Below are 20,416 nucleotides of genomic sequence, written 5' to 3'. Positions count from 1 at the left end.
TTTGTTACTAAATTTAATGTTTATCTCTCAAACTGTATGCAGTGTACCTGAATCTAGGGTAGGCTGTGAAGGACTTAAATAAAGTCTCACGAAATCTTCTGGACTTACACATTCTTCACCATTGCACAAACAGTTAATCATCTCTGCCGGGATTAGCAGCTCGGGTTCAAAAGTGTGTATGTTCTCATTGGTATCCTCGCTGTCATCCTTGATAATAAAAAGCACATTTCAGTGCAGCAGGAATAAGACCACAGGGCTATGACACATTTAAAGCTGAGGAAATATGCCCAAAACAGCAGAGCTGGAGTTACTCCTGTGTTTACCAAGCACAACAGCATCTTCTGCTCCCAAGAGCGTGCAGCAATGGGCAGGGGTGGGAGGCGATGCCAGGTATCGGCTTCATGAGTGACTTTCGGCTGCCTTTAAGCTATGTTGGTGCACTTGAGTAATTCAATCAAATGGCTGCACAAAACAACCCTACAGAGGTCTAGAAAGAAACTTGGAATAAAATAATGAGGTTTTGTAATGCTTTAGCTCTGCTTCTAGGCTCCTCGCAGGTGTGTATGCTTGTAAACTCTGCTTGAAAGAGCATGTGGCTGCTTGCTGGTGGGGTCTGGGGGGATTTATGGGGGTAAACTAGGTAAATTTCTTACAGCCCAGTTATTTGAAGTTTACCTCCAAACGCTGAATGCAGGCTGCCAGTTTGAGTAGGCGGGTAAGGCACTCTGCCACCACCTCTGCCGTAGACTCTGATTGCGTCGAGCCTTGTGGACATGTCACGGGAGACGTCGCCATTGCCACATACCAGTCTGGGAACAGTCTGGTGGGGATGTTATGTGCCACCACTAAAACTTTAATTTCTTGGAGTAAAGCACTGCGTGGAAAGAGAGTGAATTCCGTCCTAAAGTACAGCAAGGAGTTTTTATCGGATGGTCAAGTTTTGTAAACTATGCAGTGAGTTGTTTGCATTCCTAGAGCTGTGCTAGAGCATTGTGTGCACAGCATGGTGCACCCCTCACACCCCAGCCAGCGGAAACCTTTCCTAATTGTATTCTGACATCTGTGCGCGGGTCTGGAGTGGGCTGGTTGGATGTGAGGGTAAGAAACGACCAAAAGAGCAGTAGGGATTTAGTAAGCAAATGCAGGAGTGTGTTGAGAGCTTGCTTTGGTAAGAATTCCGTTCATAGCAAAGAAAATGATGCAGCTTTTGTGAACCTGGATTTCAGTGAATTAATACGGAGCCCTAGAGAAACACCCAGGTTAAGTTAAAGACAGAAATCAGCTGAACTCTGTGGGGCTGGTTGGGTAGTGTTGGAAGGACAAACAGCAGGCTGGAAGGCAGAGGCTGATAGTCTAAAGATAATTTTTGAAATTCCAGTATATGCATCTACGAACGTTTACAAAGCAGGGTACAGAAATCATGCAGCAGATTCCTAAGGAAGGAATTTTCCTATTTTCTGAAACCTATGAAACTGACAGTTGAAGTCTCGGCATCTTGAAGACGGACTCCAGTGCAGAGGGCTGGGCAAGAACTGCATCCAGCATCCAGAAAAAATGTATTGTGTTAGCTGGAAAACCTCAGCTCCTCCGTGGTCAACAGGTATTCAATGGGAGAATAAAAGCTTTATATCATCGTAGCTAATGTTCCGTTTAACCTTAAGGAAGCATTCTACCACTTCAGCTAAAATTTTGTTTCCTCAAAGTGATATGGAACACTTACTTAGGACCTTGCTTTTGGAGAGAAGCTAAATCTCGGATGATGAGATGGATTGTGCTACTGCAAGACTGCAGAGGAAAGGGTAGAGATGTTACAGAATTGCATATTACAAATTAGTTTTTGAATATAAAAATAATTCATCAGCTGCCCTACGTGGGCTTTCCCTTTGAGTCTCAGGCACTGAGGGCAACACACGGTGTTCCTATTACGTCTGACAGAACGTGTCATCTAATTCTGTCAGAATAATGCTCTGGGGCAGTTATCTGAAGCACTGGGTGGAGCAAATCCCAGAGGTCAGCTACTGAACCCACCACAGCGTTTTTTAGGTCTTTGAGCCTATGTATGCAGTAAGAGACGGTTCTGTATTTGTAGTTAGCTGAATCTTAGAAGCCAAATTTGTACAAAGATGAATCAAGGTTACTTGATCCCACTAGGAATTTATGTAACTTACCTCTACTACATGACAAATATAGCTGGAACAGAGCAGTAGCAGACCTGAGACCTGTTCTCCTGAGTGGTATTCTAACGCCTTCTCAAACAATGCTCTGTGATAACCTTGTTTCAAAAGAAAAACTGGCAGTTTGTCAAACAGCTTATGCGGCTAGTTGCTGCAGGTTCGTGTTGTGTGGTCTGGTCAGTGTTCTCTCTGCTGCCACAGGCAGAAGATTCACAGATTACACTTTTATTATTCAGAAGAAACATGAAAGCACTGCTACCATGGGAATCTCTTGACGTGCACCAGTGCAATTCATGTTAGCTCCTAAAAATGCACTAAACCCTGCAGTATTTCAGTAGCTGAAGTCTCAGATTCTTATTAGCATTTATTTCCTCTAACTATGTAGTTACATGTTTGTGTCTGTAGATGCAAATGTAGAGCACCTCGGGAGCCTTGTACGGCAGTGCCATTTAGTCCTTGCCTCTGCTGGACATTGGCACAAGCTGATAAAGGTGGTTAAAAACCCAACTGTCTTAATGTATCATCAGACAAAGCATCTGGTATACATCAGTTGCCTGAGAAAGTCATACTTAAAGTTGGTTGCAAAAACAATATATCTGTTTTGAAGTCTTTCTCTCCCCCTCAGGGTTTCTAATACTTGTGTTTAACTTGCTTAGGAAGGATTCCCAAGTGACGATTCTCTTCATATGGTTTAACACAATAGTATTTTCTTATTTTATGGGCTTGTATGTATCGCTGCTCCATACTGCCCGTGATGTTACTCCGAGCACGTGCCATGCTGTAAGCTCTTGTAGGTTTTGCTACAACCATGCAATATTTAACGTATGTAAGAAATTTTATGACAGGTGAGGACGAAACGCCGGGTTCCCCGAGCCCCAGCGCCCGGCAGGTACGGGGCCGTTGGCGGCCGCGCGGCCCTCGCCATGCTGGGGGCGATGGGGAGCGGGGCTGCGGGGGGCTGCTGTCCCCTCCCGGCCGGGCCACCCACCTTCCACCTCCTCGGCCGCCGCGCCGTCGCCCGGCCGGGCCACCACCAACAACCTGTGGAGCGGGAACCGGCCCTGCGGAGAGGAGACGAGAGGAGACGAGACCCGAGGCCGCGCCCGCTCGCACCGCCCGGCCCTGGGCGGGGACCCCCCGGCCCCGCCGCCGCCGCGGTCCCACCTGGCCGGCGCGCTGCTGCCGCTCCCGCAGCACGTCCAGCAGGTTCCGCCGCTCCAGCGGCGCCGGCTCCGGCGAGCCCGGCGGCCTCGGCGCCTTCTTCGACATGGCCGCGGGGAGCTGGTGGCCGTTAGGGGCCGGTGGAGGCCGCGAGGGGCCGCGCTGGGCCCGAGGCCTCGGGCACAGCTCCCCCCTCTACCCCGCCCCAAGCCCCACACACTCCAAGCAGGCGGGGAGCAGCTCTCGCTCTTTAATGAAGTTTTATCTGCAGCTACACAAAGCCCCGGGGGACGGGGCCAGGCTGAATCACTCCTCCAGCAGTGCCCTGGGCATGGCCAGCGGCGGTCGTTGGTCCCGACCGAGGGTCTTCGTGGCACGGAAGCGCTGGCAGAACGGCCCCAGGGGGCGAGGGGGTGCCAGCAGGCCCCGCGCTGCCCTCCTCCCTGCCAGCACCTGCTGCCTTTGGGCTGGTTTAGCTCCCTTCGGGTGTCCCTGATGACAATTTTGGGGCAGTTTCCAGGCTGGATGCTGGTGTCGGTCAGTGTCAGCCCCACCATGGCAGCACTGCCAGCAGTGTGGGCAGGCTGTAATGCAGGGAGGCCGCAAGAGCTTCGTTAATTCAGCATAAACTCACAGAAGCGTCAGCGGGCCCGGGAGCGCTAATTGCACAGGCGCTTCTGCCCGCTGAGGCAGCGAGGCACGGCTGCTGCTCCCAGCCCGCACCGGCAGCAGGCCTGGGCTCTCCTCCAGGGCAGAGGAGCTGATCCAAAGGGGAAGCAAGCGCTTGGAGCTGGTTACAGAGGCATAAATAGGAAGAGAATCTAGACTTCCTGAATTCCAGGCGGTGCTCTAACCCCAAAGAGCATAATTAAATATTTAAAATATCCAAACAAACCTCTTCTGCCTAGCTGCCTTCCTTAGTTCCCCTCACACCCGTGTTTGGGTCTGACCGTGGTGGTGCTGAGGGCTCGGCACCTTTCACAGCCAGGCCTCCACTGGAAATAAGGAAAGGATTAGGGAGGAGGCTCTGTCTTCTTAAATAAAGAAATAAAATTTAGAAAGCATTATGAATTACATTAACCCTCTGCTAGTTATTATTATTTACACCAATTAAAATTAGTTGATGTCATCTGGAGTCGAATAGCCGACTGCTATGCGAAGTAGGCCCAGAGGAAGATCCCAGCACATACACATAACAGCAAGTTGGCGTTCAGGACGTGTTTCACCAGCGGTGTCTCCTCCAGGGAAGCCACGGGAAGCGGCTCGGGTTTAGTCGGCGCCACGTTCTCAGCATTTTCCTGTTTGCGCTCCATCCCGCAGAGCCACAGGAGGGTGGTCACCAGCTTCGAGTTCCCTTTGGCGTTAGTCATACCTAAAAAGACAGTCAATAGTGAGGTATAAATCTCACCAACAGAACACATCCCAGGAATGTATCAGTGTGGTCCTGTACAAAGGGTTTTGATGCAAAAATGCACCAGTGTTCTTTAAATGAATACACTAGCTACACTGAGGTTTAGGAATCCCTTCAGTTAGAATCTTTTGGGAGCTCTAGTATGAATTTCTTTTCTCCCTGGAGGTCTGAGCTGAAGTTCTGCTGTTCCCAACATTTAATAAAGAGTAACAGTAGACCGGACCTAAAAGCTGAGCTGTAGCTGCTTGGTGCCCATCAGCTTCCTCTTGCAAGTGCACGCTCTAGTCCATTTAGGGTTACCCCACGCCACACACGTGTAAATTGAATTTTCCCAGCTCTGGTGTGGGTTAGGGCATACACGACTAAATGCTGGGAAGACAGCGCTCATGCACAACGAACGTGAGACTTCCCAGCCAGTTGGGAGATCTGCACCATAATTCATTAACTTACTGATGTTTTCAACAGCTTTTTATAGATCAAAGCAATACATAGCAAAAGCTGCGCAGTCACATAAACAGTGTCCCAAGCCTGGCAAAAACAAGTGATGGTAATCATCGCTGGAAAATGCAGAATGAGTTGCTATGCGTGTTTGTACCTAATACCGACAAGTACAAGTTTTAAAAAATGTAAATCCTCCTTCACTGATCTGTCAAGAACTCCGCCCAGGGCTCTGGGTTCTCCCTGCTGCTAGAGTCGATCAGAAAACATCACTGAAAAACAGAAATGGAATTTTGTGAAAATAATTGTGCTTTTCCTCCACCCTCCCCTTTTTCAACCAGTTCTCCTCGCAGCAGGCGCAAGCAGCACCCGGCGCTAGTGCAGGATAACGGGCATGGCTTTCTGTATCCCATCCAGCTCCTTCTCGATTTCAAGCATTTCTAATGCCATCAAGAGATGGAAAAGAAACTAAACTTCTGCTTAGGTAACACTGTCAGGTAAAAACCTTTTAGCATGCCCTGAAGTTACAGAAATCCAGAGGAAGGAGTTTTAATGTTTCTTGTCTTCAAAGGCTCTACATAATGCCTAGGGTTGTTAAGTGTAGGTATTACTGAATACGATGTTGCAGCACTTACATTTATTATCATTTGAACTATTTTCAGAAGCAATGCTTATATCAATCTGGAGAGCTGGGCGCTCAGCTTCACACACTCCTTTTGCAGCATCAGGGGAAGGGCTGACTGCTAGGTCTTTCTTGGCTGGTAGATCCCCGCGTGTGAACCAGGTAAGCCGACTTATCTGATGGCATGAAGAGTGGTGTTAAAGAAAACTGCTTTCATGGTTGTTTAAAGGACTACCTTAGCAGTAGAGCAGCCTGCAGAGAGAATACTTAGAGGGGCTGAAATCTGTTCTCCTGCCCTGTTGGAGCAGGTGAACAGCCAAGTGCTCAGCTGGTAACTATAGAAGCGATGGCTACCACCGGCATGTTGGGTTTAGTTTTGCCTGGAACACGATAGCTGTTGGTACAGATGCCATTCTTCACTCTCTGTTACTGAGGAGGAGACATTTCTGCACGGGACCATCACTGGACGCAGACTGAGAGCGGGTCAGTGAAGGGAGCAAAAGAATGGAAATTGCGGCCAGGGAGGAATGATTCAAAGAACTGGGGTTGTGGAGAGAAGAGAAGACAGGTGGGAGATATGATAATTTTCTTCAAATATGTAAAAGACTCATTAAAGAGAAACGTTCTCAGTATCAACGATAGGGTGGACAGAAAGGGATGAGCACAACATGAAGCTGGAAAGATTCAGGTTGGAGATGAGGAAAAATTGCTACCGGTAGGGCAGGTGAGCTCTCAAATCGATCACACGCCTCCCTGGGCATTCTGCCTCTCTGGAGACTTTTAAGAATAAGTTCACCAGGTCTTTCATAAATACATCAGGTTAGTCCTGTCTTGAAGCACAAGGATGCGTTGGCTGTATGATTTCTGAAGGTCCCTTCTGGCCCTTCTTTCTGCTATTAATGTTTTTCTGTAGCCTCAGTGTATCTATTGAAAATAGTCAAACTGGCACAAACCTGTTCCAGAGGAAGTGTGCTCTCTGCCCTTGATTTCTCTTTTCTGCGAGTAAAAATGGTTCCTCACTAAATTAGTAAGAGAGTTGATAAAGATGACCCAGAAGCTGGAATTTCTTGGAAAATAGAGGGAAAAAGCTAATTTGTCATGCATTAAACACACGTTTGAATTTAAGAACAGCTCTTTGTAGCATCTACTGTTGACCAGTTTCCAGGGCGGGACTCTGGATTTACGGGACCAAACTCTTAAATGGCAGCAGGGTGCCGGAGCAGAGGAGGGATTGCTGTTACAGATTATTCCAAGTGTGATCATAAATAAAGAATGAACGGAAACTTCCATTTCCAGATTATTTATCCCCGCATTATTCCCATGGATGTAGTGCGGGGCATCCTGGAAACCATTTACAAGTAACAAAAGAAATCTGAAGGGGTGACGCACCATTTCTTCCGAGGGGGGTTCTGTGAGCAGGCTCACGACCAGCACAGTGAGCGTGGAGATGGCGGCCAGGACCATGGAGAAGTAGAGATAGTGCATGTACTTCACCACGCCTGGTCGGAGGTCGGTCTCGCCGCACTGGGGCTCTGGGTAGATGAAGTCCAGCACCAGCCGAATGACGCCCAGCAGCAGCCCGATCACTAGGCCCCAGAACGCGCCCTAGGAAAGGAAGGGTATTTTTTACAGGGGCAAGAAGCAAGCACCCACCCGGGATACAGGGCTATATCCATGTTCTCAGGCTACAAGCTGGCCAGGCTTTCTGCTTGCTGTTTTTTTGTTGGGCTACTTTTCCTCCCTTTTCTTCTCTGCCAGTGCTGTTACAGTAGCCTGGTAACTCTCCTCTGTGGGATCTAGTGGGTTTTTAATTTTGGTGTGGAGGGGAAGGATAACATCTTATGCCAGAATACTTGGAAGAGTGATATTTGTATCCTAATGATTGCCTTAACCCTGGGGGGCTGACAACTGCTCTCCACGTAACCAAAGCCCAGTTTGGGAAGATTTTACTCATTACCCAGCGCCAGACTTCGTGGAGAAACTGGAGGTTTAGATCTCCTGATGCCAGTTGTTCTGGCTCCTTCGCCCTCTGGGCTCACTGTGCCTTCTGTAGCCCCCCTGATGCAGATCATACAAGTCCCTGTAATAAGCTGATGGCTAATAAGCCCCTAACAGGCTTCAAGGTTTGTGAAGGACACCCTGTGACAGAGTGATGCAGTCATCTCATTCCTTCTGAAATGCCAATCGAGTCTTTGGAAAATGGCAGGAATTGCTGCCTCCTGTGTGGGTGATGGTTGCTTGGGTTCTTCAGAGGTCTGGGTGCCTTCATTCTCCCAAACACTGCAAGGGGCAGCAGGACAGCAGCCTGGGCTGGTGGTTTGAACTGCAGGACTCTCATGAGGACAGCGAGGCCGTGGAGGTGACTGTGCTGAGCACAGCGGAGCTGTTACCTTTTCATTTGCTCTTTTCCAGAAGCAACCCAGTATAAACACCATTGCCACGGGGGGCTGCAGGTAGGAGCTGATCGACTGGATGTAAATAAAGAGCTGCCCTCCCTGGCCAGCCTGTACCAGTGGGATCCATAGGATGGAGACCACAGTGAGCAGCAGCACAAAGACCCTGTGCAAGAAAAAGATGCCATTACTATTAACTCAGACTGTTCTTTTCCAGTTGCTCAGCGTGCAAGACTCTACTGAGATCTCTCATAACCATAAGGTCCCCACTCTAGTCCTCCAGCAAACCTGTGCAACATGAAGACGTTACATCTGTACGGGGGTGGCAGGCTGTGAGGTGTGCTGAGATGTGTCTCTAATGCTCAGGCTTTGATATAATACACGTGTCCTAGTTCTCCATACCTGCCAACAATCATGAGTTCCCACTCAGAGCAACGAGGACGGAAGTGTTTCCAGAGGTCCATGGTGAAAATGGTGCTGGCACTATTAAAGATGGAAGTCAGGGAGGACATGAGAGCTGCTATCATCACTGACATCATCAGGCCCCTGAGTCCTGGAAACAGAAGAAGTACAGCTGCCCTGAGGAATCCCCAATAACCACACTGTAGGATGTCCTTGAATTCTCCTTTGAACTAGAACAGACTTTTAAAAATGTTTTTAGCTCCAGTTTTAAAATTGGTAGTGATAGGAAGGTGTTAACAGTTGATTCTCATTGTTAAGCATCTGTGCTTTATCTCTTATCCAGATTTGACTGAATTAGACCTCTGGATACTGGATCATCACCAAGCCCAACATAAACCCCACTAAAATTATAGTTGCAGAGTATTTTTCTCCCTGAACTTCTCTCACAGATGCCTTTTGGCTGGTGTGTACTGTACCCATCAGTGCCAGCACCTTACCTACAGGCCAAGCTCCTTACCTACAGGCAGAAGTTCTATGACCAGCTTAGGATAAGCAATATCGGAACAGCCAGACGGATTGCCGCAGATTTTTCGGCAAATTTCTGGATCTGCACAAGCCACCAGATCTAAAATATGCAAGAGGGAGTAAGAGGCAGTATTCCGTAGCCACAATAAACCAATATATCGAAACAAGTTAGTCTACTGAATGTTGTAAACTGCTTTCTAAGTGAAATACTGGAAAGCTTGGAAAGCTTCCAGCAAACGACAGTGGACTCTCCCAACCCAGTGAGGTCAGGGCGGCACTGAGCTCCCCGTTTTCCCTTTTTTTGCTTGCATGCGAAAGATACAATCCGTATCGGTATTTGACCTGCCCTGCATGTCTAATTCTTTTCTAGGAATGCTGATCACTTGAGGACTGAGGCTGTCCGCCCACCTCTAGCACAGCTCCTGACAGACAGGCACATCCACACGTTCCCACCTGGTGAGCAGTTTATGACATTCCAGGTGGTATGTTAGGGTTTCTCTGAGTGCCTCAAACTTAAACTGCAGGAGGAGTAACATGTTGGGTGCAGGAGGGGACTCAGAGCATGGATCAAAACGCAGAGCTGCTGCAGGTAGCAAGCTCAGAAGGATCAGCGCAACTGCTGTGAAGATGGATGACAGCCAACGGCTCTAGCACGTTGTGCAATACGTGTCTGGGGTCTGCTGTAGGAGGATGCACATTCTTCCGCTTATAACTGGAAGCAAGTGTCTTCATGCTTTGGGCATTTGATGCATTGCAAGTTTTTAACTTACTCGGTACAGGCTGTTCCAGCTCCGTAGAGTAGGCACAACAGTAGTGACAAATAGAGGGAACAGATCTCTCCTTTAGCACTTACCTGGGAAGAGAATCCGGCTGATCATTCCCGGCATTACCATCATAAAGAGGGGCAAAATTTTCAAGTAGGAGGTCATCAAGGAGCCTCCTTTGGCGTGAGAGAGGTTTTTAGCAGCAAGGGACCTCTGAACGATGACCTAGGAATTAAGAAATGTGTTTGGTCTGCTGTCAGCAGACAGGAGCTAGTTGTAGATGACGTGATACCAATTGCGTTCATGTGTATACTTTACCCTCCTCTAAACTATTGAAATGTAAGAAGGGTGAACACAGAGCTTGGCTGTAGCTTTATAATTCTTGCTTCAGATCCCGAGTACTTTACAGAAACGTAGACCTGAAAGGCACTGCTTGTGTCTTCAAATCTGAGCCTTGCTTTTGCAGAATACCATGCTGCATAATCTGTTCCTTAACTAATCATACTCAGGCTTAGAATTTTCTTCTTTTGTTGGGGACTTCCCTGAGCCGATGGCTAAGCCTGGACAGGTCAGCAGCCCTCCTGTCAAAGCAGGACAGACTCTGAAATGGGCAAAATGAGTTAGACAAGAGTACTACAGGAACATCAGGAGGTTGCTTAGGGCTGCAGTCTTGCTGGCTCTAATGTTGTCGCTGGGAGGGATGGTAGGCAGAGCCCTGGGAAGCTGAAAGAGTGAATTCACAGGTGGTTCGCAAGAAGTGAAAGGTTTAAGTTAAAAACAAAACAAAACAAACTGAAAACTTCTTTATAGACTGGGATTAACTCACAAACACATTCTTACAGCTTTTTACATTGAAATGATTCCCAAAATTTAGTTATGCATATCAAGTTTTGCATCTTTAGGATTGAAACCATCAGATTTTACTAAACTCCCATCAGAAATAGTAAACCGGTCCAGGCTACCTTGCAGACCCTCGGTTTGTAATCAGATTCAAACAACCCATAGCATGTTCTTGAAACCCAAGAAAGCAATACGCAGTAACCCACCTGATCTGTACACCAGTACCACAGGGAGGGGATGGTCATTCCTACCAAAACTCCTGGCCAGGGAAGGTCAGAGTTAACAGGGTCTCGGAAAATGTGAAAAGCATCTTGTCTTGGCAAACCGCAGCTACTGTTTTCCTTGCGGGTGCTGGGAATGGCATCAAAGTATTTTGTCTGCAGACCTTCAAGACCGCCAACTTCAACAAAGCCTAAAATAGGTCATGAGAAGAAGGTTATCACATCTTCCCGGGACGGTACTCTGATTTGCAGTCTCTGTAGTTTGCTGTGGGTGATCCTCCACAAGTATTCTTTAAAAATCAAAAGCTATTGACTCGAAGATTGGGCTGGGGAATGGCATAACACTAAAACTGCTGGCTAGAGAAGGTGCTTGTTCACCTGTGATACCGCTTCAGAACGTATTTCTTTAGGGATTTTTCAGGGAGTACTCATGCATTTTTAACACATAAAGAACTACTGTAAGATTATTTGTATGAGTATGTGTTCTTCCAGGAGAATATATAGAAAGCAGTTCCCAGAACATCAATTGAGTAATCGGTTGTGATGATCCAGCTTGTTTGTAGCACTTGGTAAAGCTTCTATCATAGTTTTAGTAATAAAAGCCCAGGGAAACACTCACTGAAGACCATGAGAGTCATAGCCCCGATCAGCATGATGAAAGTTTGCAGAGCGTCTGTGTATATCACAGCTGCCAGGCCACCTAAGAGAGCAGAGAAAGAGCAAACTGTGGGAAACTGGGTTTATTCTGTCGTAGCATCTCACACTTTGCAGAAGTTTTTGAGAAGCAGCATTAAGCCCAGCCCCGTGCCTGGCAGGCTGGCTGTGCTGGGGGGCAGCTCGGCCAGTTCCTGTGCATTACACTTTGGCTGAAATTTCTCGTGTTTTGGATCATGAGTCACCATTTTGTCACTAAAAAGCCAAAGTCCAGTATAAGTACTTCTACAGGAAATACATGGAAAAGCTCCAAAACAAAGCCCAAGCTGAATAAGGAGGAGACGAGAAAAAAAAAAAAGGTGCGGGGATATTTATGAGCAACATCACTCGGGGTGAGCACTGGGAAAGGAGCAACCTTTATTTGTTTGGGATTTGCTGCTTACTCCGTGCATGGCTTTTTTCCATTTGGCCACCCATAAAACCCAAAAGGGCACCCAAGGCTGACAACGCTTTCCCCATTACACGGCTCATTGTTATGTAAATCCGCTCATCCCTCCAAAGAGCCCAGAGGAAAAATGTATTGTGCAAATGCCTGGAGCATAGCTTCTCCTTAAAGCGGAACTGACATGCATCCCTATCTGGTGTGGCCTTATAAGGGGTATTCATTTACTCTTATCTGGTAATTTTTTCTTGACGGGCAGGTTCTCGGTTGCTTCGCCCCCACCCCCCCGCCATTATCCGTACTCATGGCAAAACCAGATGCACGAGGATGCACAGTGAACTGCATGAACACGCTCAGCTCACTAAGCAGGATCTGGAGTGTGATTTGGAACTCAGCCACGTACCCGCAACAGTGTAGACGGCTGTGATTGCCAGCAAGCCTACCACAGCGATATAGAGGTCCCAGTGCAAGGCTTGCTGAATGAAGAGGGCCCCAGCGTACATATCGACCTAGAGAAAAAGATAGTTATCACAGTTGGAAGGATATTACCGAGCCCCTCAAAGGTATTAGTACCAGGGAGTGTGAACATTTAGCTGACCAAGCTGTCTCCTTTAGTGGGACCAGTCTGGCTTGTGACCCTCTAGCTCCCCACAGCATCTTCTCCACGTGGCGCATCCCTCTGCAGCCCCAGCTCCTGCCTCCTGTCCATTACGACCAGGTTCAATTCAGCATTTAGACAGTTTATTATTACTGGCCATGGGGGGACAGGGAGGGCGATGGTGAAGCTGTCCCGAGAGAGGGGGAGCATGCACAGGGCTCCGTGCAAAAGGCATTTGGGTGGGGTGAGCTTATCTCTTTCCCGGAGCACCGGCGAGCGGGGTGGGGGGAGCTGTGCTGGCTGTGGGACTGGAGCACCCACGGTGCAAACCCCCCTGGGTGCCTCAGCGGCCGCCAGCCCCAGCACCGGTTTGCCACAACGTGAATTCCTCCCTGCTGACACGGTGACAGCGAGATAATAAGGAAGAGCGACCTTGGGGCTGGGACCCAGCCCAGACCAACTGGCTCTGCTGCTACGTAAAAATGCTGCATTTTAGGAGAGCTTTAGGATAGGCAAATGACAGACAGATATAAAAGCATCTGAATGATCCGTTCTCTCTCAGGAATTGTATTGTCAGAGATTTGCATCAAATGGTTAGTTTTTTCTAGCCGAGAACCTGAGCCTAGCTCCTCAGTGCCACCTCAAACCCGCGACTCGCATCCCTTTCAGAGGGGACACAGGCAGGTGTGTGTCAGACAGCGTGTCCCACTTTGGCCCCGTACGTACAGGAAAAACACTGGCAGGGTCTTGTCTGATTTCACAGATTCATGCACTGCTGCACAGTTAATAAGCAGCTAGTGAGGTGTTGTGCAAGGGTTGATTCAGTTATTTATTCAAGGCACGACATCAAACAGGTGCAATAAATCACTAAACTCCTTTCACCTAAACACATACCAACTCCTACGTTCTTATTCATCATGCACATAACAGCATTTGGTGCTTGCGCAGGCAATAAACATGCAAAGGGAAGAAACTGGGTAAGCTGCCAGATGTACAAAATCTAACAACAAACGCATCCACGCTCACAACTCAACTTTTCAATGAGCTATCGCTCAGGACATTGACACCTGGCTTTACCTCCCCTACTGTAGCAAGTGTTCAGATCCTTCATGGGAAAAAAAAAGAAGTTATTCTTTTTGTGTAGGTTCTCAAAACAGCTATAGGCTATGTTCCTCAGACACTTTGATAATACACCCTTTTCTGCTAGTATAGGGAAGGGCCAGTAGTTGCATTTCTCAGCCTCGCTGATCAGCACGTGTTTCCAAAGTGAATTTGATTCAGTCTGTTCCCATGTTTTTTTCTACTTACTGATATTTTGGTGAAGATATAGATGAACAAGTAGAGAATCGCCAGAAACATCTGAATTCTTTTCCCTCCAAAACGTTTTCGCAAGTACTCAGGCATGGTAGTTACCTAGGCGAGAGACATACCATCAGAGAAGCTGGTATGCAGTCGCTCCCGTGAATTGCAGAGAGCTCACCCGCGGAGCCGGTGTGGGTGGCTTGCACTGGTAAAGGACCAGAACAGCCCTGCCGCTCACACTGTACTGATATTTGTTTCTCAGCTGCCTACTTAGGCTAGCACAACAGCTTAGCAAGCACTGACTTTGCTATAATATCTGACATAAGGCTCACTATAAACTGTGATAAGAGAGCCTTCATCCATCTCCTCGGGAGACGGAGCAACTCTACTCCATTGCCAAGGGCAGCGGAGCAGTCTGACCCCCGCACCCGAACCCTCGGTGCTGTTCCCAGGCAGCAGCTCTTGTCCCCTTTATCCCAGGCAGCTGGGTGCAGCATGGCTCACGTCCTGCCCTGCCAGCAGATGCACAAGTGCTGCAGGAGGTGGTTGAGCCCATGAACCAAACAGGTGGTTTAAATACCAGCAAATCATTGATAGACGCAACTTCCCATCTACTTACTCCTGCTGCTATGTAAATTGGAAGGAATAGCCAGGCCAGCACCAACACACAAAACATCCCCTGCAAAACAAATGGAAAGAAGGTCAGCAATGCTGGTCAAGGCTGCGATCGGGTGGATCAGTGGGGACACGGGGACTGGGTTATCCCTCAGGGGCCTCCAATCCTCAGCAGCTGGTGGTGAGTTCTAGCTCATGCAGCAGCATTCTGAGCCTTTGGATCTGCCAGACCTATACCCTTGTGTGGTGACTTGTTGGTGCTGGAGTTGCCCCATCCAGCATGGAGACAGCTACAGAGTCGCCATGCCACACTCACGTTCCACTCATAGGCTGTTGCGGCTATTCCCGAGGCAGCTCCTGATCCAGCCAGGCCGATGAAGTGGCCACTTCCAACATTGCTGGCAAACAGGGATGCGCCCACCTGGAGAAAGAGAGGAAATCGGATCTGGCCCTGGCACATGGACCAGATGAGAACACAGTGATGCTGTTCCCCCACTCATGACTCTGGAGGACATGAAATCCTTGTCACCCTCTGCCACCTTCTTCTTTGCCTACATGTTCAGTGACTCTGGCACCTCTGTCCACCTTCTTTCATCATTTGCTGCCTATCACTCATTTGTGGGCATGTTTAGGACCATCCTTCTTCCAAAACAGTGTCCAGTCTCTTGTGAGGGAGCAGGGCAGAAGGTAGAGGTAACAAGTATAAAAGTCAGGTCATCAGGTTCTTATATTAGTATACGCTATTACATACTGACTCACCAGACCAGCCCAAATGAAATACCCCACCGAGCAGACTGGCTCAACATAAAGCTGTGTCTGTGATGGGGACCACCCAGTTAATGCTGGAAATCTCCAGATAAAAGTATGCAGAGCTGGACAGGCTTCGCAAGCCGGAGGGCTGGCTCTCGCAGGGGGGCAGGGCTGTGGCAGGTGCCCTGCAGCAGCTCCGCTTCCCCACTCTCAAATATGGGAAAAAAAAGCCAGTATTGTAACTGGGTCTTTGCAAAACATGGAAGTAATTTGTGTGTGTGTGTGTGTTTGGAGAAATAAGTTCTGCTTGGACAGAAGTGCTTCTCAGTCTTGCTATAGCCTAGGGGCACAAGCAGTGTAATGATAGTAGATACTTACAGGCCACCAAACCATCTGTCCCCCAGCTAGAAAGTAGCCTTTTACAGTGCTGCGCTGCGTCTTCCACATGGACTGGGAAAGGAGAAAAGCAGAGCACAGGTTTTAGCAGTCATTTCAGTTGCTGCTCAAAGTATAGCAAGCGATTTCCCCAGCGGGAGACTCTGTACTGTCATCAGATCAGATGAAAGCGAAGGGTTTCTTTGCAGGACCTGCAGTTGCTGCTGGGAAATCCTGGGGGACAAGAGAGCAGCAGAAGTGGGAGGGAACCACTAATGCTCTAAGCATCGTGCAAAGTTTTCTATCATCTCAGCATCCTGATTAAATGTTTTCTGTGATAAGCAAACTAAATCACTCCAGATCCGCAAGGAAGACAAGCAATTTTGGCCAAGAACTGTTGACTTCCCTCGTTATTAGGCAGAGCCAGGAGAAATGCTCGGCATTGCACGTATTACTCACTGACTCCTGTTCTTCAGAGATTTCAGATAGTTTCACACAACACCTTGAGAGTTATGCACCCCATTTAAAGGGAGCAACTATTAATCTCTGCCTTATGACAGCCAGATTGTGCTTCTGCTATTACAGAAGCCGTGCCAGAAGGATGTCCTTCTGCACTAATTATATATAAACAGTATTTTTAATTTACGGAATCTGCTGTCGAGACCACTGCAGACAAGCATGGGTGATTTATAGGACAGCAATTCCTTCCTGGATGAACAAAACATTATTATTAGCAATACTTTGTACTTAGACGACCTCTTCCTTACAAGGGTTCTCAAAACCTTGGCAAACACTAGAGCTGAACAGCTCTCCTCTGGAGCAGTGAGGACGCTTCCCTGGGCTGAAGTGAGGAAAAGGACCTGTAAGCTCTATCTTTCCTCTTGTTCAGTTGAATCCAGTGAAGTGTGGCCAGGTTTGAGCCAAAGTAAAATGACTTGAGGCCCAAACAGCCATATTTCTCAGTATAATGGGCACATACAAAAGCTTTTAACAGTATCTGCTTACCCACAGCCCAACCGCGAGGACAAACACAAAGTACAGCACGAGAACAGCAATGTCTATGGGGCCCAGCATCTTCTGGGGAAACACATCCCACGAGGGGGTCACCGAGGATGGAGTGCTGCTGGTGGTCTCCATGGTTTCTTATGCAGGCTGAGCGCTCCTTTATCTTGATGCATGTATCTGTCAAAAAATGGGTTGCATGGTTAGGAGAGGATGTGGCAGCACCATGAAGGTGTTGACTGTTTCTTGAGTAATTCAGAGGTTATCGGCTCCGTGGCTCCGGCTGCAGTGCTGCTCATGCCAGAGCCGAGGAGATGGTTCTTGTCTCTGGCATTTGCATCCATGAGTCCCTGTCTGCGATGTGAAGATGCTGGCAGCGGGCAGGCCAGATGTGGGTTGGTTGGATTTCCTTTGCAGTGGATAATTTTCTTAACTGTCAGAGAAATGGGTGCCTTAGAGAGTAGGTGTAAAGAGATGAAATAGCCAGAGGAAAGGACCGTGATGTGACACAGATGGTGATGACAGCCTTCAGGTCCCAGGGCAGCAGCACTGCGGGAGTGGCCTTGGCGAGAAGCTGCTGCCAGAAACATGCCCATGACGAGCAGGTGGGATGTGAAGATACATGAACTGCTCCAGCAGTGGTGGTGTTTTTCCTCCTTCGCCACAGCGAGAGCTTGGTCCCGGGTGCAGAGAGTGCTTGGGTTTCCTCCTGAGAAAGGCTGCCTTCCCGGCGAGCAGGCACTGCCCTCTCCACTCCCTTATCGGGCATGGAGGCTGGCAGCGTGTCGCCGAGCACAGGGAAGGATGTACCCTCTGCCATGCTGCAGCAAGCCAGGGCAGCGGGGATGAGCGGCGGGTACTGCCGCTAGCAGCGGTGTGGGACCGGCACTGAGCGGCAGAAGAGCCGGTGCCAGAGCTGGGGCTCCGTCCTGCACACCAGCCCGCAGAGGCATTTCCTGCAGGTGAGATACTCGTGTGCTTCCCGCAGGAAGAAAACCTCATTTTCTTGTCCATAAATGCCTGATGAGGAGATGTGGCACCAGTGAGGGACCTCTGTGAAGGCTCTCTGGAGCCCTCCGGAGCGCCCTGTGGTGCCAGGCTGCTGCCCTTTGGAGGAAGGGGCAGGATAACATCCATGCAGGGATGTCAGCCGGGTATCTGAATTAACACAGTTCCTCCTCGTTTCCTCCTCCTCCCCTCGCCCAGGCTCGGCCCCACTTTGAGAGCAGGACCGTAGGCGAGTGGCAGCCCTGGTGCGGCCAAGGCAGGGCAAGGCCCACCTCAGGGATTCCCTGGCTCGGTGGTGGCCGCTGTCGGTCACCAGGCATCCCCAGGCACTGCCACCCTCCAGCCATGGAGCAGGTCCAGGATTATTTCTCTTACCCCGCTGAGCCGAGACGGTTCCTCTGAAGAGGAGCAGAACCAGCGCTCCCCGGCCTCAGCGCCGCCTCGCAGCCGGCTCAGCTCCGGGTCCAGCCCAGGTGTTGCCGGGACGGCTGGGCCGGGTGTCTGCTGGTCCTCGTCCTCCTGCCTATGCGGCTGGGGCAACACTTATAAGCTCATCCCTGCCAAAAAGCTGAAGAAGGTGGGGCGAAGGGTGGCCTACACCAGCCCAGGGCTCCTGGCGCAGATGGTCTGACAGCAAGCGGTCGAACAAGTTCTTCCTCTGAACGTCCCGGACCGAAACAGCCGCCCTGTCCCTCCGTCGCGTGTTTCACAACCTCCGCTGGCTTCACCCCTTTGTGGATGCGTTGAGCCAGAGCTGGAACCTGCCCTGAGCTCACCTGCGGACTGAAGACTTGCCTGAAGCACACCTGGCTGCTCTCCTGCACCCCTGGCACCGCCGGGCACCTGCCGCCCGGGTGTGTGAAGGAGCAGAGAGGGAATGGGGTCGCAATGCCGTGGTGACAGAGATGCAGCGATTTCTCAGGAGGGCAAACCCTGCCCCATGACCCCGCTACAGCCAGTCCTGCATTTACAAAAAGGTTAAGCAATAAATAAGCAGTTTCCCGGTGGCAGATACCAGGAAACTGCTGGCAGGTCGTATACTGAGACATCAACAGCCACCAGCACAAGAGCCAGAGATGGTACAGAGCCATGTTCTGGCTTAGTGGCAGCGGTGGCAGCACTGGGACAGGACCAGGGACTTGCAGCGCCTCGGCAGAGCCTTTTCTGTGCCTTGTAAAGCCCCTGGATCCCACTGAATTCCTTGGGAGCTCCTGCCTTTCAAGGATACAGGGCACCAAAGATCAGTGCTATCTTACCTCTTTAAGAGGCAATTTTTCTTGGCTGTTGACGAGTTTTTACTGGCATGCTTAACCTCTAACTAGGAAAAGAAAAACAGGGTTTGGTATGTCAGCCTTGGGAAGTTGCTAACCCTGCTCCAACACCTCCTACTTTCTCTTTCGCAGCTCTGATGTTGCTGTTTCTTTTCATCCCGAGACACTTCCCATCCCAGGGCCCGCGGCGGGCGGTCAGCAGCGGCGGTACAGCCAGTGCTATAAGCTACATACGCTCAATCTCACTCAGGATTCAGCCACACATGCAGAAGAGTGTTGTGTCTTTCCCTCCGAAACACGTGCGGATGTGGGGCAGAGCTCTGCAGGCATTTGCCGTGCCCACCAGTAAGGAAAGGAAACGTGGGATACACTCCGGGGGAGATCCCCGGAGCTGAATACAGGTGCCTGGTTAAAGCCCCTCTTGTGGCTCCCGGAGCCGGGGATGAGGGTGAGCATTAAGAAAAATGCAGCAGGCTTGGTTGCTCTGATTTCAGATCCTAACTCTGCCGCAGCCCAGTGGAAATTTTGCCCGTTTTGTGAATTCAGCTCACAGCCCAGTCTCCCTTGGTGCCTGGCACAGGCGGCAGCGCTTTCCTCGCCAGAGATTGTGAGGAGGGAACATCCATGGCATTGAAATGAAGCGGCTGAAGCCAGCCCTTTATCAATGGTCCGGGGAGAGACGCAGCCCACGTGGGTCTTGAGTAACCCGTTGGGACTCTATCGCTCTAAATGCCTCCTCAACAGGATTTTTTTAAAGCATTCCCAGGTCCGTCCACCTCCTAAAGACACCACCGCTCGCCGGGGCTGAAAGGCAGCCCAGCAGCAGCCCCGAACCCACGCACCAACCGGAGCTCCCCGACTCGAGGTAGAAGCTGAAAGGGAACTTACTGCGCTCAGCTGGGTCTCATTCTGTTCCCTGCGCCGGGCACCACCAAGCCTCTGCCAACTGACAGGCAGCTTAAATATTGCCAGAGAATCGGGATTTGCCAGCGGAGCTGTTAACGGTGTCACAAGGAATGAGAAGGAATATTTATAGTCAAAGTTAAACTAATGGCCCGAAGTTACTCTTTCGGTCTCCCGTGGCTCTGGTGAGAAGTGTATTATTTTCACTATCAGGGCTCATGGGTCAAACTCCACAGAGTGCCATTCTCTTAAGCAATCTGCGCAGCTAAAGAAGAGACAAGTAACAATAAAAAAAATCCGTGACAATGTTCCCTCAAACTGACAGCCTGTGACACAGGGGGGAGCTGACAGCTTGTCCTGTCTCGAAGTTTATGCCTAAACCTTACAAAGAGCAGAGTTCACCCGTGGGCTGGGGTTCATAACTCATTTCTGAGTCTGTAGGTTAATCCCAGAATCGGGTTCCCTTCTGGGACCAGGCTGGAGATTTTGGTTTCGGCATCATCTGTCTGAAAGCTCTGATAAATACTTACGGCCGAATAACACGC

General features: G+C 49.6%; 2 protein-coding genes across 4 annotated transcripts; both read right to left on the bottom strand.

Annotated features, from left to right (window-relative positions):
* Nucleotides 1-27: 27 nt before the first annotated feature.
* On the bottom strand, nucleotides 28-3,443 carry TEX47 (testis expressed 47). The gene is given in 7 exon segments (XM_054211750.1): nucleotides 28-207; nucleotides 676-901; nucleotides 1,721-1,785; nucleotides 2,169-2,363; nucleotides 2,366-2,442; nucleotides 3,163-3,235; nucleotides 3,339-3,443. Coding segments are annotated over 7 exon segments (921 nt in total).
* Nucleotides 3,444-3,577: 134 nt separating this feature from the next.
* Nucleotides 3,578-19,954, bottom strand: SLC5A11 (solute carrier family 5 member 11). Of its 3 annotated transcripts, XM_054213037.1 has the most exons (16): nucleotides 19,857-19,954; nucleotides 16,693-16,869; nucleotides 15,691-15,762; nucleotides 14,879-14,983; nucleotides 14,567-14,626; nucleotides 13,954-14,058; nucleotides 12,451-12,556; nucleotides 11,571-11,651; nucleotides 10,937-11,142; nucleotides 9,980-10,115; nucleotides 9,119-9,226; nucleotides 8,602-8,752; nucleotides 8,197-8,365; nucleotides 7,196-7,411; nucleotides 5,820-5,982; nucleotides 3,578-4,707 (listed from the first exon to the last, which is right to left on the bottom strand). In XM_054213037.1, the coding sequence occupies exons 2-16, from the start codon at nucleotides 16,822-16,824 to the stop codon at nucleotides 4,487-4,489; spliced, it is 2,031 nt and encodes a 676-aa protein (XP_054069012.1). In that variant the 5' UTR covers nucleotides 16,825-16,869; nucleotides 19,857-19,954; the 3' UTR covers nucleotides 3,578-4,486. The 3 variants fall into 3 exon arrangements, with proteins under 3 accessions (XP_054069012.1, XP_054069011.1, XP_054069010.1); XM_054213036.1 differs by lacking the exon at nucleotides 3,578-4,707 and adding an exon at nucleotides 18,073-18,658 and having other exon boundaries at nucleotides 5,840-7,411; nucleotides 19,857-19,883; XM_054213035.1 differs by lacking the exon at nucleotides 3,578-4,707 and having other exon boundaries at nucleotides 5,840-7,411.
* Nucleotides 19,955-20,416: the final 462 nt, after the last annotated feature.

Source organism: Rissa tridactyla, chromosome 8 (assembly GCF_028500815.1).
Source record: "Rissa tridactyla isolate bRisTri1 chromosome 8, bRisTri1.patW.cur.20221130, whole genome shotgun sequence".
Lineage (NCBI taxonomy): Eukaryota > Metazoa > Chordata > Aves > Charadriiformes > Laridae > Rissa > Rissa tridactyla.
This window is presented reverse-complemented; position numbering and strand designations above follow the sequence as displayed.